This window comes from Panthera tigris, chromosome B1, assembly GCF_018350195.1.
Source record: "Panthera tigris isolate Pti1 chromosome B1, P.tigris_Pti1_mat1.1, whole genome shotgun sequence".
Classification (NCBI taxonomy): Eukaryota; Metazoa; Chordata; class Mammalia; order Carnivora; family Felidae; genus Panthera; species Panthera tigris.
In genome coordinates, this window is record NC_056663.1 from 25,447,470 (window position 1) to 25,466,689 (window position 19,220).

The following is a 19,220-nucleotide window of genomic DNA, read 5'->3' on the forward strand; positions in this document are numbered from 1 at the left end:
GAATATTTAATGAGGTAACGTCCATAGGGATTGGCCCACTAGCACAACCAAAAACTGTTAGCTGGCTCATGACAGTGGCTGAGTTTCCTAGTACCCTAGGAATGGTGCCCAGGCCTTTACAAAACTACCTTCACATACATATTTCATTATGCAGAAGTCCGTACGTGATGGCATTTATTCTCATGTTATCTCTCCAGACATTCTTAACACTTACCGGCTGCATAAAACAAACTACTGCCAACCGTTTTCATTGGATATAAACAAAACAATCTATACCATAACACACGTTTTTCAAAAATTTGGAATTTGAATTTGAATGAAAAGGGAATTTCGAGAAATTTTTATCCAATCTATTATCAGTTCTTGGTTTTAAATGATCTCTGTTGACTCAGCATACAAGCTTTAGAGTTATTTTTTTCTTCTTAAACAGACCACTTATGACATTCATTTGGCAGAGACCCAAGTAATTCAATATTTACACAACCCGAAGATCTAGATCAATCAGATCTGATACTACAATGAAGAGGGAAGTAACAGGAGTGAGTAACCATCTTGAAACAAGACCTTCTGGGGTCTGATTGTAACACGGACATAGCAGTGAATTCCTTTTTCAGAAATATTTAAAGATATCATGGGAGCTGATATCCCTGAAAAAATACCTACCACTCTTCAAGCATGATTAGTTTGCTGCTTCCAAAATTGCAGGCCATTCAAAATTATATGAGACACCAAAAGTATAATTAAAGTTCATCGATGATGCCATCTGAGACGGTGGCAAGTACGTGAATAAAAACAAGATTTCCAATGTCGTCATTTTAATGTGATTGGGGTCTTAGAAATATTTTAGATGTCATAGCTACTGTTCCTAAGAATACTTATGAGGAAAAGTGACCAATATTTGAGGGGAGTTATGAGGAAAATAGGATTCACAAAGTACTTTAAAATTGCAATCCTGAATATTTCAAAGATGATGGTCCTGGTTGAAGGAAAATAATCTGGCAAATGTGTTTGCTTTTTTATTTTTAATTGGCTCAGAGGATACATTTAGAAAAATGAAAGAGAAAATTACCTTCGACTGGTAAGAACAGGTTCATGACAAACTGGTGGTTATCAGATGGGATGGGTGAAACAGGTGAAGGGGATTAAAAGTAACACTTATCGTCAGGAACGCTGAGTAATGTACAGAACTGTTGAATCGCTGTGTTGTTTTTGTTTTGGGGGTTATTTGGGGGTTATTTTTATTTGTTGAATCACGACATTGTACACATGAAACTAATATAACATTGTACATTAATTCAGGAATTAAAAAGTAAAAACAGAAAGAACAGGTTCACGGACCATTAGAGCTAGAGGGAGGTGTTCAGAGGGCATCTGGCAATACTGAGGCAACCCAGTCCTTGTCAAATCTCAGCATCACCATCTAGGGCCCATGGCACCCTCGATTTATCCCATTTTCGTTTCTGATGGCATTCATTTTGAAGCATAGTGGTGGATCTCGCAGACATGATGCAATTATTTATTTTCCAACTGCCTACACTGAGACGATAGAGAGGGGAAGATTTTATCCTAATGAGGAAATCAGAACTCCTGCCAAGCCTAGTGACCCCATTATCTTAAATGTGCAAGAAGTATATCAAACATTTTTGATACGGCAGCAAGCTCCAGTACACAAGTCATGCTGCTTTACAGAATCTCATTAAATGATAACCTTTCACAGTATTGAAGAGAGCTAACAAAGTGCGTGCTTACATTCGTCTCTATTTTCTATTCTGTACCACACTCAAAGAAAAAAACATAATTGCCTCAATTCAACGAAATGTTTTGGTGCATGGTGGGCGAGTGTTTGCCAGAAATAACTAATTTGAATGTTTCCTCTCGAGTTTGCAGGAACAACTACATTTTTTTAAATTAAGAGTTTTTGCTAAGACCTTTATCTGAAACAGAATTCTCTTTTCCCGTAGGAAAGACAAGAGTAAAGCCTACTTATTTCCCATTTTATATACATTTCTTGAAAGCAGAGATGAAGGGATACATTTTATTCTGTAGGCATGGTGCTTGCCATGGAGCAAGAGTTCTAAATTTTTATTGACTCCGTGAAGGAATGGTAAATAGGGAATGACTTAGTAAATTAAATCTTACTACAGAGACTGGGAATAAATACATAGAGTTAAGAGGCAAAGGGAATCTTAATTATTGAAAAGGAAATTTTTGTTATGTACACAAAAATACCATTTTTAATACTATTAGGACAGATGGTTGTCTCTGATGTCAGGTAAAAAGGTAACCTTGCTCAAAAAGAATCTGGCTCTGGTCTTCTTCCTGTTTTCCAAACTAATCTAAACAAAGATCTCAAACCCCAGAACACCCTCCATGAACCATCTAATGTCCTTAATCGACTAGCCCATTTGAGGTAGCCATATTGTCATGATTGAAGAGATCATAGTATTTCCTGAGAGTACTTTGGATTTCTGCTGTCTTTGAATCTTCGAAGTTCTTTTCACTTAGGCTGTAATTTCTGCTCACTTGATTCCTGTTACTGGCCCAGACGACTTAGTTTCCATCAGGAACTCTTGGTGATGGAATGATGGGGAACGGGGTGATGTGGTGAATAAAATCTGAGTTGACTAAAAGTTGCACCACTTAAATAGTGAAAACAGCCTAGAAAATTGTAGGCAACCGGAACCTGATTATGGCCAGATGTTGATTATTTATGCAAAGTTTTACTAGTAATTAACTATGGATTGCTAATCTAGTAACCAGTCAAGTTAACCAATATAACAAACCATTGATTTTAGCCAAGTGGAAAACCTGGGAAAGAAAAAAAAAAAATGTCCTTTTGGAGATAGTCGTGTTAGCTTACTTTCTTCTCTTCTACTCTCCTTGGGCTTTTGTCTTTCATTTACTTCTTAACTTCACTCTTATTTTAAAACCTATCCCCTTGTGTAATCAAAACAGTATCATTGATTTATTGAATAGTAAAAATGTAAAAGCACAAAATTTGAAAGATACAAATGGGTAAACAAATACTTACTGGATATTATTATGAATTTTCACAGGGGCACCCAAGGAATATTATTTGTACCATAATTTGTAGTAGCAAAATATGGCAAACACCATATATCTGTCAGTACGGTGCTATTTATCAGAGAATGGTGTGCAGCTTTAATACTGGGCAGCTCTGTAAGTACAAACATGGAATGATCTCCACCAGATATTAAAGGAAACACAAGTTAGGTGTCTAACAGTTTGTAGAACATACCACCATTTGCATAATCAAAGAAGGAAACCCACCCATATATACACCTGTATGCACAAATATGCTTATACTTAAGTGAACTCTCTCGAGATTATACAAGAAGCCAACTGCTTCTGGCATGGGTTACTTGGTGCCACAGGACTGGGACGGCATGCTCTTTTCACTGTACGCCCCTTTGTACCTTTGTTACGGAGCCATGTAAGTGGATTACCTATCAAAAAAAATTTCAGCAATTGGGATTCCTCCTTTTTTTCATCGTTTGTTCATATTTCCTCACTATTTCTTTTGAATTGTTCACCATATTCTTTTGTACTGACTTTGAAGAATGCTCTGTAGGTGAAGCAAATGATCCAGTATTTTTATTAGATAAGTTACAGATATTTTTACTCAGTTGTCTGTTTTTTTTTTTAACTTATATATTTGTCTAGATATTTGCCTTGTAGAACTTTTAAATTTTTATATGGTCAAAGATATCGATGTAGTCCATTTTTATTACTCACAGGTTCTGTATTTGCATGTTCACCTGCTGGATAAAATTTATTTGTTACCCCCAAATCAATACTCAAGCACCTGCACGGTGGTTACCAATAAGCCGGCGTATAGAACAGCAAAAATTTTGGAAAAATTTGAGTTGTCTAAGGGGCCCATTACCCATGTCTTATTTTGGTTCTCACCCTACCAACAAGCATCCTTTATGTGGTCTATTTAGTGGCACTTTTTTTTTTTTTTTTTTGCATTTTTGTGCTTTGCGCAATGATTTCATTGTTTAAAATGGCCTCTGAGCATAGGGCTCAAGTGGTGTGTAGGGTTCCTAAGCCCAAGAAGGCTATCACGAGCCTTATGGACAAGATATACATGTTAAATAAACTTTGTTCAGGCTTGAGTTATAGTGTGTTGGCCTTGAGTTCAATGTTAATGAATCTATACTATATAGTAAATAATGTGTCTTCAAATAGATATACACATGAAACAAGGTTAGGTATTGATCAGTTGACAAAAATGTGACCAGAGGCTCACAGGAACCCTAATCCTACATTTCTTTTAGGGACCATAATTCAGTATTCACGAATTCAGTGTTCATGGCAATTTTATAAACTTGACATAGGGACTGTGAATAATAACAACTGTATTTTCTTTTATGATTTCTGACTTGGTGTTACAGAGGGGCTTTGTCCTAGGTGGATATTAAAAAAAAAAAAATCTAATTGTCAGTCATCTAGTCCTTTAATGATTTCATTTTCTTATACCCAAATCTTTGGAATTTTTGGTGTAAGATATGAAAATGTAGCATGTGATGATACTGTTTATCCCAAAGTCATTTATTAAATGGTTCCTTTTCTCCTATTTTAATATTCTGGCATTTTGCTAACATTGTGGTTGGTAAGAGTTCCAAACTCGAGGTATCTTCTGAAACCACATTTAATTAAAAAAAAAATGGCATGCTACATTTTTCAGAGACTCTCCATTTCTACATGATATGCACCCCTTCCCCAAATTCCACACTGCTCATACCATCCTTAACATGCTAAAAGTCCTGGGCACTGGGACTAATACTAATATCTCTTGCTAATATTTAGAATAAATATTTACAGTAAATGGCAAATCAGATGGAATTTACAACTACAGAAATTTATGACTTCTGGGCACAGTCTGCATGCAGTTGCTGGAAACAGTTTTAGATGGACATGCCTCAAATAGAAACCCTACCGTGTCTTAAACTTAGTCTTAGATCTACTGGGTTGTGGTTTACCACTGATTCAGAAAGACACTGAGCCAAAGTCTTCCAGGCAAATCAGTGATTATGAAGGTATGACCTAATTAAAGATATGCTCCAATAATGAAAGACCTACAGAATAGTTAAGGGAAAGGATCTATGAGATTAATAAGAGGTTATAGGACTTCTTTTGTAGTCCCACAATTCTGGCTCTTCTGTAGAAGGCATGAGAGCCGCTCAAGGTGAGCCACCAAAACGGTATTTACAGATGTGAGTCGCTCTACATTTCAAATGGTCAGTTTCACCCGCAGTCATTTGTCATGATTTATTCATTCAATGTCAGGTCGATTTCGAGGGAGGATGTATGCAGAGGTTCTTGAAAAGGTCACCATTGTATAAATGTAGCTTTCAGGAAGTTTCCTAACTTTCTGACTTGATGAATTTCTGCTATAAAGTGAATACTCTAGGTCGTGGCAGGCCAAGGACACAATTTTCGACTTCTGGGTAGAACAAAAATGTAAAATGAATCTGAAAAGGAAAGGCACAATAGAATATATTTCAGACTATGTGGCACAACCCCGGGGTTACCTATGTCAGCGATGAGGCTGCCCGGCTTCTGCTCCTGGAGGAACTGGCGGACTCGAGGCCAGGCTTTGCTCTGCAGGTCATTGAAGTAAGGTGCGGTGCCCTCATACACATCATGTACGTGCTGCTTTTCCAGCTGGGCAGCTTCATGATCCATCCTGGGAATGGGGCCGCCCCCAAGAAATGCCGGTCAGAGTACACAGCAGAAGGAGCTGAAGGAGGATGCAGATTTTCTAAGATTAGGAACCTACAACTGCCAAGGTCATACTGTCCTTATACTTTTTTTTTTAACTGAAAATAACAAAATCTGCACTGTAACCCCACCATAATTGTCCAAAGACTAGCAAATGCATAGTTTTTACTTGCATATCTTCAGAAAATAATGGTTTGGAAATGAGCCAGTCAGTGTAAGTTCCTGTACAAGATCAATTCTTAATTCTGGAAGCATATACAAAAGGTTCACCAAATGGTTCACCCTGGATAAAATCATTCTATTTAATGCTACAGAAGTTTTAAAATTTTATAACAGGTAGCTCATCACTCCAATCCAATCACAAAGCCCTACTGATTCGACCTTTTTAACGTCTTTGGATGCTAACCATTTCTCAATCTCCCTACTGATCCAGCTTTAGAAAAGGTGCTCGCCTCTTGTCTGAATTACTTTCATAGCCGTAAACAGATTTTGGGGGGACAGATTTTGGTTGCCACTCAATCCCTTTCCTTCACTTATGGAAGGAACTATCCACAACTGTTTTCCTAAAACAGAAATCTAATAATGTTGTTTTCCACCTTAGATTTCTTCAAAGGCATTTTATAGCTTGTCCAGTCAAGTTCAGGTGTCTTAGTAGGGCATACAAGGCTCTTTCTGATCTGGCCTCAACTTATCTCTTGAAGCTATTTCTCACCGCCCTTCCCTAGCATCAGATGAGGCTGTATTGCTCAGTGCCCCATGGTTTCTCAGACGCGACACACTCTCTCATCCAGGGGCCTGAACGGATACTTATGCTTTGCCTGGCTAACTTCTGTTCATTCTTGACACGAGCATCACCTCTTGCAGAAAGCCTTCTCTGACCTCTCATGCAGGATCAGGAAATCAGAAAGGAGTGAGAAAATGAAAGAGCAGTCTTAGAGGCCCCTGCTGGGTTAGGTTTAATCTTTGAATTATTCTCCTGTGGCATGTGAGTGAAGAGTATCCCAGGGAAGTGGCCAGGGGCTCAGCTTGTGAAAGGGCGGGCCTACGCCGGCCGACTCCATCTTGTTCTGTGTTCTCCACCTTGAGTGACTATGTCCCCGACATGACCCCTTTTCCGGGAAAATCACAGAAACCTCAGGCCGGGCCTCCTCCCCTTGAGTAACCTCCCGCTCACCCGTTCAAACTTCCTGATCAAAACACGCCCAGCGACCTGCGTAACAGGTCTCCGACCCTTCCCCAGCCAATCGGCCGAGGCCACGACCCTTCCCCAGCCAATCGGCCGAGGCCACGACCCTTCCCCAGCCAATCGGCTGAGGCCACAGCCATTACCTCACCAACTGCCCCTAGACCCCTATAAAACCTTTGTGCTTTTGAAACTCGCTCTCTCTCCCTGGTATCTCACCGCTGCGTCGGTGCAGGTAGGGGATTGAGCTCGAGCTAGCTCGAATAAAGGTTCTTTTGCTTTTGCATCGGACTCGGCTCCCTGGTGGTCTTTGGGGATCACGAATTCTGGGCATAACACTTGTAGCTTTTTACCAATCAATATGAAAGTATTTTCAATCATTTAAGAACCCATTTGGCCCCACTGGTGCGTATCAGCTAGTTTGCTCCTGCCCCTTTTACTCCCGTGCATCCCGTGCACGCTGCCACCGACACAGAGGGCTATAATCATTGATTGGATACTTGCCTCTAGCACTGGCTGGAAGATGCTAGAGTTCAAGGGCTCGCCTTATTTAATGCCGAATCTGCCAGAGTTTGCACACGGCAGATGCTCAATAACGAACAAACACAAGCAGAACTGACTAATCCTGAGTCCAGAGGGTGGCACTGGGTTTGGTAGAAAAGGGAGTGACCCTGGGGAGTGTGGGAAGAGATACACTCACAAACTTGAAGATGAAAGAGTGACAAGAGAGGGGTACAGTCTCTAGACAGCAGACAGCCTGTGTGTCCCGCTCCCCACCCTCCGTCCCCCTCACCAGTCCCACCCTGGAAAGTAGAAAGCGCTTGAGCAAGATGGTATCTGATTAGTTATTGCAAAGTACCTCCCTTCTTACCCTCCTTTGCATTTAAGAAATCTCTTGTGGAGAGGGGTGCCTGGGCGGCTCAGTCGGTTAAGCATCCGACTCTTGATTTCAGCTCAGGTCATTGATCTCACAGTTCGTGAGTTTGAGCCCTGCATAGGGCTCTGCACCGAGATAGCAGAGACTGCTTGGGATTCTCTCTCTGCCCCTCCCTACTTGTCTCTCTCTCTTTCTCAAAATAAACATTAAAAAAAAGAAAGAAAGAAATATCTTGTGGAGAGATACTTTGAGACAACATAAATATCCTGTTTCTCATACTCTCATCCACTAGTTGTAGCATCCTATCCATTGGTGATGCTTGCCCCAAACAGTTATTACTATAATTATCACCAAATGATGATATTTCAATTCCATCATCCATTCTATGGCAAGGAAGAGCTTTTCAGGATTGACTCCTAAGAAAGCAAATGAGCAGTAGACTATCCTTAATTACTACGGGCTGCCCACAGCCCCTGCAGAAAATCTGGCAAACTCCTAACAGAGTACAAATCTCATTTGTGAGGTCTGACAAAACTTCCACCCAAACTGAAACAGCTTATATTGCACCCTCAACTGGAATTTACAAAGTAAACATATGGCCGGCTATAACTGCCTACACACCAGAAAAACCCAAACACTGAGCGCTTTTCTTTTTAATCAACATCTCAGTAGACTTACGTCTGCTTAAATTTTTTTTTTCCCTCAAGGAATCAGATCTGGCAATACAATTTGGAGGAACCCTAAAACAAATAAATTTTACTTTCTTTTACTTGCACATGGTAATTGGCAGTCAACATAAACATAATTATCTTCAATCTGGCTCTACCTGCAAGATCAGAATTTGTAGTATCTGAACAGTACCCCTTGGAGACCTTTCACTAAGTCCTCTTCCAAACTGCCTGGCCTCTACCGTAAACAAGGAGCTCTTTTAAAGTGTGTGAACAATGTAAGTCCACTTTGTTTTTATTGTATTTTACAGTTAAGAGTATATACTGCAGAATGATTAGCTGTGAAACTGATTTGTGGAGCTGGGACTATCCAAGGTGACATTTTTAACACTGGATTTAAATTTCCTGCAATATTTTCCATATGAATTTTATGCATATAAGCAAATTCCTTGTGGATTAGATCATGTGATTAAACTAGTGAGGTTGGTACTATAAAATACGAGTGGGGTTCAGGGTGAAGCTAGGGAGATAGGGTTAGGTTTAGCCAGGCTTTTTAACCTGTGGGCTGTCAAATTCTAGGCCCTTGTAGCTAGCTGATGCCTTGTTGGTGAGTCATGAGAGAAGGGAAAATAATTTGAAAGGTAAGGAGAAGTCAGATGTAGTAATGCACTGAAAATTCAAAGCACTAATTTGGATTTTATTTTAAGTGCAATGGAAAGTAGAAAATAGTTTTAAGTTGGTAGATGGGTTGGAGGAGGTAGGTAACATGTTTGGATTTACAATTTTTAAAATTTTTTTTAATTTTTAATTTTTTTTTTTCTAGAGAGTGCACACATGTAAGGGAGGGGCAGAGGGAGGGAGGGAGGGAGGGAGAGAGAGAGAGAAAGAAAGAATCTTAAGCAGGCTCCATGCCCAGTACAGAGACTGACTCTGGGCTTCCTCCAATGACGGTGAGATCATGACCTTAGCCAAAATCAAGAGTCCAAGGCTTAACCAACTGAGCCACCCCGGCACCCCTGGTTTTATAATTTTAAAAGATCCCTCTAGGCATATCTTTTAGAGTAGCTATTATTTTATTTGTCACAACCCCCTTTCTTCCGATAATTGGTATCTTGTCCTCCCCGGATGAGCAGGGGACCCAGGCCTGGCCAATCACGGTATCTCTATCCCGGGACACAATCATTGGTTCAAGGCGATGCAAGGTGAGCCAATCAGAGTCCTTCCTTGAGATAGCTCCGTGTGGAGCTAAAGAACAAGTGGCCCCACCTCTGGCATCACAGAGCTGTAAAGATGTGAAGGTCGGGCTGCCAGTGGCTAACTTTCCCCACATAGCAAAGATCTGTCTTTAGGTAAAAGAGAATGAAGTGAGGCAAAGTGAATAGACGAGAGACCAATGCGGTGGGAAAAAGAATCATGGCAAGCATAAAATCCTGGTTCTGTTCCCGGAAACTTTGGTTCCTGCAGTCCTGGGGGCTACTCCTCCTACCCAACTCAGGGTCCGTCTGTTCCCCTTTGTGCTTACTCTTGTTGAGTTTCTGACCTGGCCAGCACAAGAGTCCTCTCTCGTTCAGCATTACTTCTACCAAGAGCTTTCTTTTTCTGTTCTACTTCTAGTTTGTAGTCCTTAGAAAATGGAAGAGAGGCGAGAAAGTGATAGGAAACTAACAAAAGAGGTCAGTGCCTTGATGTATTTCCCATGGAGAGAGGTACAAAGAGAAGGACATCAGCAATTCTTCTAGCCACCGGGTCATCATTAAGAAGTCACAAATGTTTAGATGTCCTGTTCTGGGCATGTGATCAGGATAGCACTTCCCCACTCAACTTCCTTCAGGCAAAGCCATGTGTCTTGTTTTGACCATTAAATATCAGAAAAGATGTGGATTACACCTGGGGAGAAGCTTTATGAGCTGGCCTATAGCTCCACTACCCTTTGCGTGTCTCTGCAAAATCATGGAAATAGCATGATGTAGGACACCCCCCCCCACCCCCACCCCGAGCGATTTCTCTTGATGGACAGACAGGATGTATGTTTTAAGCCAAAAAAGGGGGGAATAAACAGCTCATCATAAATGCCGAATAGGTAATGATAAAACAGACTATCAATCCTATGTTATTAAAAGGGACCTTGTGACTATGTGAGTCTATCCTACTTTTTTCTTCATACACGTTAACATTTTCCTCTTTACTATAGATATAACAAAATTGGGAGAAAACAGGATATAGTACTATATCCCACTTTTTAAAACTTAATTTAATATTGTGAGCCAAGAAGTGACTTTTGCCTGTGGTTTTCTCCAAACTTCTCAAATAAATGTAATTTCCTTCATCCCTAAATCGATGTGTTTCATAGTCTACCAAGTATTACAATGACTTTAGTAGTTCAGAATCTGGTAGAGTTACTTAAGAAACAACATTAAATATACATCTTTGCCTAGCACTAGATTTAAGTATAACAGGTCTAACCACATTTAATGAGTAAATGGAAAATGAAACTCCAGCCAAATAAACTATATATTTTTTTAATTTTTTTATTTTATTTTTAACAGTTTAGGTACAACTGACATATGACTAACTGCACATATTTAACGTGTGCAATTTGGTAAGTTTTAGATGGACATACCTTGGGCACCCTGAGACAATTATGATAATGAATATAGCCATCACCCACACAGTTTCCTTGCGCCCCTCTGTAAGCCATCCCTCCCACCTTTTAGTTTTTCTTAATGCCATGTTTCTGGGTAAAGAAACAGGGATGTATGGGTGCACACCGAGACATATGTCCAATACCCACAATTCCAAACGCAACCTTGAGATTTGATGTGAGCACCGAAAGATGAAATACTTCTAGCGATTGTTGTCAAACTATACACCTACCACACAAATGTATAAACAGTAAAAATATTCAGAGGAGTTGAAAAGGCTTCACGAGAAAAGATTTTCCTAGCCTCTCATCAAGGAGATGAGACATTGCACTTGACCTACAGAGAACACAGGGAACTCTGAGAGACCTTGTCTCATCCCCAGGAGTGGCTCCTTGTCCCTAGGGAGGATTCACTATAGCTGCGTATCATCAGAACAGTGTCTATAGTAACCATTCCTGGAAAGTCAGCTCAGAGACTGAGCTAATAGCCTCTAAACTCATGGCCCAATCACCAGAAGGGATTTGTCTTTTGTTTGTGACGGGAACTTCTGTTACATTTTTATCCTGAGTTTCCTTCTGCACCGTTATTTTCTCTGCAGTGTTCCATGTTTTGGCTCAATGGAAAACACACTTGGTTTTTTTTTTTTTCTTATTTAATTCCATCTCAAAATACCTACTGACTATATTTCTGAATTAAAGCCTCTTGCTATGAGGTAAAACAATATGGCTTTTAGAAGAAGAGAACATCTATAGAATCTTGAGGTAGGTTAAGATTTCTTGAACAGGTCCTTGAAAGCACTAACCATAAAAGGGAAAATAAATAAGTTAGACTGTATTAAAACTAATACATTAGTAGGAGAGTGAAAATTCAACCCACAGGATGTGAGAAGATAGTCACAGTACGTACATCTGACGAAGGACTTGTATCCAGAATACAAAGAATTCTTCCACATCATTAATCAAGAGACCGATAAATCAATATAAACATGGGCAACCCTCCCCCCCACCCCCAGAACTTCACAGTGGGCAGGAGATGGGCAGGAAACACATGAAAAGGTTCTCATCTTCATTCATAACAGGCAGTTGCAGAATAAAACCACAGTGTGACACTTACATGAGAGAATGGCTAATATGAAGAAAAATGAGAATATGAAGTGTTGGTGAGAACATGGGGCTGCCAGAATTAGAATATGGTTCTAGTTAAAGTGTAAACTGTGTCAGCCTGTTTGGAAGATTATTTGGCAAGTGACAACCAAAGCCAAACCTATGCATATCCTGTGGCTCAGAGATTCTACTCTTTATGTATGTGTATACATATCCAAAAGAAATGCACACACATGTTCACCAAGAGACAGAATTTCCACATAGCACTCTTCAAAACAGCGCAAACATGGAAACTATCTGTATGCCTAATATCAGTAGAATGATCAAATAAATTGTAATGGATTCATGAAATGAAATATTGTAGAGCAACAAGAATGAAAAGTCTGTGACTATATGCAATGAGATGGATCAGTCTCATAAATGTAATGTTAAAAGAGAAAGACACAAAGAGTATCAAGTGTAGGACTCCATTTATGGAAAGTACAAAACCAGGTAAAACAAATCTTTGCCATTAGAAGTGGGATAATGGTTACCAGGAGGTGTAGTAATTGCAAAGGAGCATGGGAGAACCATCCTGGGGTGCGGATAATATTCTATTTCTTGATCTGGGTTCTGGTTACACAAGTGTGCTTATTTTGTGTACACTTACATGTACTTTTCTCTATATTTCAATTTAAGAAAACCCTTTCACTTTCAGACAGTTGTCTTACTATGTACTTTAAAGCATTTTAAAACTCAAAGCTGAGCAGAGTATTCTTTCTCAGCTGTGTCCTGCCACTCCCAGGATGAATGAATGCCACTCAGTTAGTGCCTTCTTGGGGACACCTAGAAACTGGAGATCACTAGGTTCAAAGATGAGTGGGGATTTGATTTCAAGGCAGTATCCCCATGAAATTAGATTATGTAATAGTATGTACAAAAAACTGCGGAGCGCGTTTTTAGCTCAGAAGAAATTTAACTGAGGATTTCTTTTCTCTTTTTTCTTGGAATAAAATTATAAAACTTTATTGAAGAACATAAAAAAGACCTAACGAAACACAGATAAACCCAGTGCTTGCGATGTGAACCCAAGCACTATGACCTCAACAACCCACACAATAATTCTGATTCACAAACACCTTGCTGGCAACCCTTATGGAGACGGTATAGGGAAATTAACTGAGGATTTCTTAATAATTTAAGATGATGTCTGATGTCAGATTATCCAGTAACCAGTGAAAAAAAAAGTATATTTGCTCTTAAAAAGGATGTGATATTATGGCAGCAGGTCAGTGACCCCATTGGTCCACTCAAGAAAAGAAACTCATTTTACCAACATTAGATTCGTGTGTTTACTAGATACTGAATAGCTTTCTCTAAACATTCGATGTGAAATTAAGGATGAATTATGTTAGCTACAGCCTCCAAGTCACAACTAATTGATATATGAGGATTAGGGATCTCAATAAATGGATGGGAACAGAAATTATGTAAAGAATCCAGGAAGGATGCTGCCTTATCCTCAGCTTATAACAGTGTGTGGGTCCTATTCTTACTTACCATCATTCTCTAATTACCTCGTTCTGTTGTGACTGTTAGTCATTAGCACACTTCTCAGCTACTTCAGTACTTTGTTAGAAACGTTTGGACAAACTGAAACTCCCTGATTTATTACTCCTATGTCGATCAGCTGGAATGTTTAGCCAGTTGTTTATGTGGCTGTCTGTGAGTACACTTATTGGAAAAACCTGCTGAGCTTATTGGAGAATAAAATCTTTCTGAATGATTTCATAATATTTATAAGCCTTGGAACCAAGGAAACAGCAATTTGGAGCCTGATACTTGGACAGTTAATCTCCTGAACAACGCATACGTAACAGAAGAAACAGGGTTCTCCCCCAAAACAAAGAAAGGAGCCAGAAATATGTGCCAATACAGTTTTTCTTTTTAAAGGAGAAACACAGAATGACAAGGAAAAGGAGAAAGGCACTAGGGGAAGAGAAAAAGAGAAGAAAAAGGAAGACAAATATATATCAAATGATGACTGTGTGCTTCCTATATGTTAATACAAAAGAATCAAGACATGGAAAGGAGGAAAAGTAGACAAAGATCTAAGAGTCCAATTTTATAGGGATAAAAATAAGAAAGAAGAGGGGTGCCTGGGTGGCTCAGTCGGTTAAGCGTCTGACTTTGGCTCAGGTCAAGATCTCTCAGTTGGTGAGTTCAGGCCCCGCATCGGGCTTTGTGCTGACAGCTCAGAGCCTGGAGCCTGCTTCAGATTCTGTGTCTCCTTCTCTCTGCCCCTTTCCTGCTCATGTTCTGTCTCGCTCTGTCTCTCAGAAAATGAATAAATGTTAAAAAAAAAATAAAAACAAAAATAGGAAAGAAGAGATAGAATATGGAATTTTATGTTTTTATTAATTTTATATCTATTTCAATTAGGGCTCAGAACAAAGTTAATACATTCTAATATTTATTGTTCATAGAATGTATTACCATTAATCATAGAAGTTAGACTCTGACAACTTGTAACTGAGATTTGCTTGGACCCTTGTTTTAAAAAATTAACATTCAAAATAATGCCAAAGAAGCTTAAAAACCCTTGCTCTAGAAGTCTGGAATTGTATTACGTTGGCGTTTAATATATTATGTTCATTTCCAGTGTAACTGGAAATTGTTAAAAAGGAAATCGTGAGCCCTGCTTGTATGTAAAGTAACACTTCCCCAAATGAGTGCACTAGAAGTGGGGATCGCCGCCCTAGAACTCAGTTAAAGTGCACTTACAAGAAGCATCAATTCAAAGATCACCCAAAGCTGGGCACGGCACTATGTTTCTTAAGGCCCTGTTTCTAATACCGCTAGGGCATAAAAATCAAATCGCTTCAGGCCACTTGATGTGTTTGAAGAATGGACTGCTACCAAAGGACAAAAAAGGAGAGTGGGAGGGAGAAAGGACACTAATGTGTGGACCCTAAAGCATGAAGGGATTGCTGGAGGTGATTTTCTGGTTAATACTTGTTTATTTGTCTGTCTGTTTTTTAATAGTAAAACTTCAGTTTGGAAGAGCTGAGGGTCTGCCAAAGGTAGTTGTGGAAAAATAATATTGGGAATCTGAGATTCTGCAAAAGAGTTGATTTCTCCCCAAGCCTGAAGCCATGAACTTATGACCATTATTTGAAATCCCAGAACTTTTAGAAGGTTAAATACTTTTTTTTTTAATGTTTCATTTATTTTTGAGAGACAGAGTAGTAGCAGGGGAGGGGCAGAGAGAGAGGGAGACACAGAATCTGAAGCAGGCTCCAGGCTCTGAGCTGTCAGCACAGAGCGCCACACAGGGCTCGAACCCACAAACCGCGAGATCATGACCTGAGCCGAAGTCAGACGCTCAACTGACTGAGCCACCCAGGCGCCCCTAGAGGTTAAATACTTTTAAAAACTTCTACTTATCCTTTCTTCCTTTGAGAAACTGCCCCTCTCTCAGATTCCAAGTGATGCTGGGGTCCGCTGGTCACATACACCAGGGGTGGACATGTGATGCGATCTAGGACAGTCCTTCTCTCTCCCCTGGGAAACTGATAAGAGGTAGTCGGAGCCCAATCACTTAGGGCACAAGCCTAAAGGAAAGATCCTCGGGGTTTTTTCCAAGGGCTGCCTTTCCTGAGGTTTGGTTTGCAGCTCTTTCTTCTATCAGCTACTCGGTACACTCCCAACAAATCCGTCCTTCGTGCCTGAGGGAGAGTTTGTTTTGACGTTTGCTGCCAACGGACTTCGTTACGGACTTGAACGTGTCTTTGCGACCACAACATGCACCTTGGGGTGCCACAGTGGAGGAGTGCACCGTGGTCACCGGTGTTCCGACAGGACTTGCCATAGACAGATGCAGAGACCCTTGTCGGAGCCCTGGGGCACTGGGGACACTGGGATGGCAGCGTCCTGTGGGAACCACGCTAGCCTAAGAGAAGATCACGGGTGCAGTAGTCCCGCCATCTTTTCCGTCTCCTGCCTTTCTGTTTTGTTCTGCCACAACCTAGTATATGAGTTGCTGTTACAACTTTCCGGTCTCTCTGTCCCCCTTGCCTTCCACCCCCCTCATCTCAGGCATCCATAACACTGGGAGTTGCACCCCTCCTCCTCATTAACTTGCTGGAGACACTGTGTGCTCTTGTAGTAAGAGGTGGCTGCAGGGACCACCCAGCATATGTGTTACTCCTGGCTTCATGGCTGCAGCTTGTCGTTTTCCCTCCATGAACCCAAGAAAAGCAGTTTAGAATCTGTTTCCTGCCAATGCTGGATAATTTTCTAATCATGGCCATTTAATAATATCCCCTCCCTGTTGAAAACCTTTCAGGGGCCTCTGCTCTCTGTAGGAAAAATCTTGCACTCCTTAGTCTGGCATTCAAAGCCCTCCATGACCAGGTGCCAGTCTGTGTTCCCAGGTCTTATATCTTGGTGCTACCGTATCTCAAATTCTCGGATTCTACCCAAAGACCTCTACTCGCCCTTCCCTGAGTGGGTCTTAAAAGAGCTCCTCGTTCAGGTCTTTGCTAAAGCCAACAGACTGTTCTCTGTCATCTGAAATGCTCTATCACCTTCCCCTTCCAAAATCTTACCTGGCCTTCAATGTCTAGCAAGCTTTTTCCGCCTCCATAAAGACTTCATGGAGAGCCATAGGTATAAACCAGCTCCCCCACTCTTTCTGTGTTCTGCATATTTATTATCTCTGTCACTCTTAGGACATTTCTGATACCATCTTGAACTCTCAGCTTTGTATATGTGCCCAACTAGATTCGAAGCTCTTGGAGGGCAGGAACTAGAACATGACCTCTTGTGTATATCACAGAGTGCTTGGGATAATGCTCAACACAGAGCAGACACTCAATATTAACCATAGAATCAATGTATCATTAAGCTCTTTCCTTCGCTCCTTCTGCAAGGCAACAATACTTTACTCCAGACAAACAGGTGCTCGAGTCTTTGATCGGAAATCATAAATGCCCTGCAGGGGGCAACAGGCACTGGGAGGAAACAGGGCTAAGACCGAGCTTTCCTAGTTGTGTTTTGTATTTCAGGATTTCCTGTCCCGGTAGACCCTTGTTTTACAGACCTACCGTAGGCATGCAGAAGTCACGTTTTTGTAACTAAAAGCAAGCATAAGCATTTAAATTGTTCACCTATTTCTAAATCCCACAGAAGACACAATATTAAAAAAGAGAACACAACACTGCTTTAACTTTCAAAGACCTACTCAAACTGCAATTCTAACACAACAACACAAGTTGGGTCAGGACAGTTCAAAGATTTGATTATAAAAAAATACTTGAGTTTTTGTGGTTTGTTTTTTTTAACCTTTTAATCCACAATCCTTAAAACTTAACATCTACATATTACCTCCAAGTACAGCTTGCAAACTTTTCTATGATAAAAATGATCATTTAATAACGCTCTTTACGAGAAAAGCATTTTCCTCTCTAAAAAGATACTAAATATATTCTTGCAATTTTAACTTACCCTGTACAACTATTTTCAAACTGGTTTTTATTGCCTAGTGCAAAAATAAACTCCAGCTTCCTTTATATCACATCATCATAAATTTAAAAGTAGAGACACGGGGCCTAATTAGGTTTGCATACAGCCCTACACCCTCACGTTATTTGAATTGCAATAACAAAAGCTACTAACCTGAGTCATCTTGTGATGACAGGAAACTTACTTCTTGTCTTTGTGAATCATGGTAGTTTCTACCCTCAGAGAGTGACGATTTTTGCTCATGACTTTCTCGGTGTGTGATGTAAAGGAAAAGTAGTAGGAGGGAAATCAAACAGCGGGGTCCTTCACGCGATGAAGCAATTCTGCACGAGTCGTTCAAGTGAACACAAGCCCTATTAGGAAAAACACAAATACTGAATGTCGTTTTACGTAACAAAAATATTGAACCAGCCACAGCCCAGGGTGACCTCTTGACCTCCACATAAACTACCCGGGGAAGATGGGATTAGAAAGAACTGTTCGTACATGGAGTATGCCAGAACTATAAGACCAGTTTCTGAATTAATTCCTAAGCTCTCTATAAAATATACAGTACTGTCTCCCCAAATTACATTGAATGATTTCATCTGGTTCCTAGAAAAATTACCAGCCTGGAGAGTCAACTCTGAATCCCATGGCTTAATGAAATGGATACTATTTCAGACAGTATTACTAAACTGCATTAAATCATTCCAGTACTGTTTGCTCAGTATTTGTTCAGAATACCAGCTACTTCCGCATCACTTTAAGAATTACTCCTATTCTTCGTTGTTCCCATTTATTTTTCTTTTTTCATAGTACATAGTACAGTGGGTCTGTCATGAAACCCATCAGAAGACTTAGTTACTTAAAAGGACCTTGTATGCCAAAAAGCATTTTGCAATGTATAAGTCTTGGGGTATAAAATAAGGTCTGGAGAGATGCCTGGTGTGGCAGAAAAGCCAATTCTGTAATACCTCGGGCCGGATTCCTTATCTGTAAATGAAGCAAATGGACCTTAATGTAGCTCACAGTTCTCCACCATTTTCCCTAGTCTTCGTATTCTTTGTGTGAATACCTCACTACCACACGCTGCACCTCTTATATACAGTGATTCTTAGGATGGCGGGGGGTGGGGCATGCATGTGGCTTCCCCCAACCTCCCCCTGCTCTCCACTCCACCCCAATCTTGGTCCGGATCTAATTATCACTGATCGGGATGTGCTCTGGAAAGCTTCTGGGTCTTCCGAATATGCCTATACATTTAAGCCACAGTCATCTCTCAGTCATATCAGGTATATGCTCTGTGCCACCGAGAACCACAAAGCCTGACTTTTAGGAAGAACATTTAAGAACGGTCTTGAAAGAGCTATTAAACGATCTCATCTTTCCTCATGCGGTTTTAAAGCCTACCTTTATCCTAAAGGAGATGACGTTTGTTTACCGAGCCCTCATGCCGGTCCCCAAAATAAGTGCTCTCTGCTAGGATTCACCCTTCCATGTCCTGACCTAAAC

At 40.4% G+C, this 19,220-nt stretch overlaps 1 protein-coding gene across 1 annotated transcript in view; it reads right to left on the minus strand.

Moving 5' to 3' along the window:
- TRMT9B (tRNA methyltransferase 9B (putative)) overlaps positions 1-19,220 on the minus strand; it is a 67,302-nt gene that overhangs the window by 8,153 nt on the left and 39,929 nt on the right. Inside the window, exons 2-3 of the mRNA XM_007093985.3 lie at positions 17,880-18,079; positions 5,559-5,767 (exon numbers count right to left, since the gene is read on the minus strand). Of these exons, the coding sequence (XP_007094047.1) occupies positions 5,559-5,712 (154 nt within the window). The 5' untranslated portion in view covers positions 5,713-5,767; positions 17,880-18,079. The remainder of the gene's footprint in view (positions 1-5,558; positions 5,768-17,879; positions 18,080-19,220) is intronic.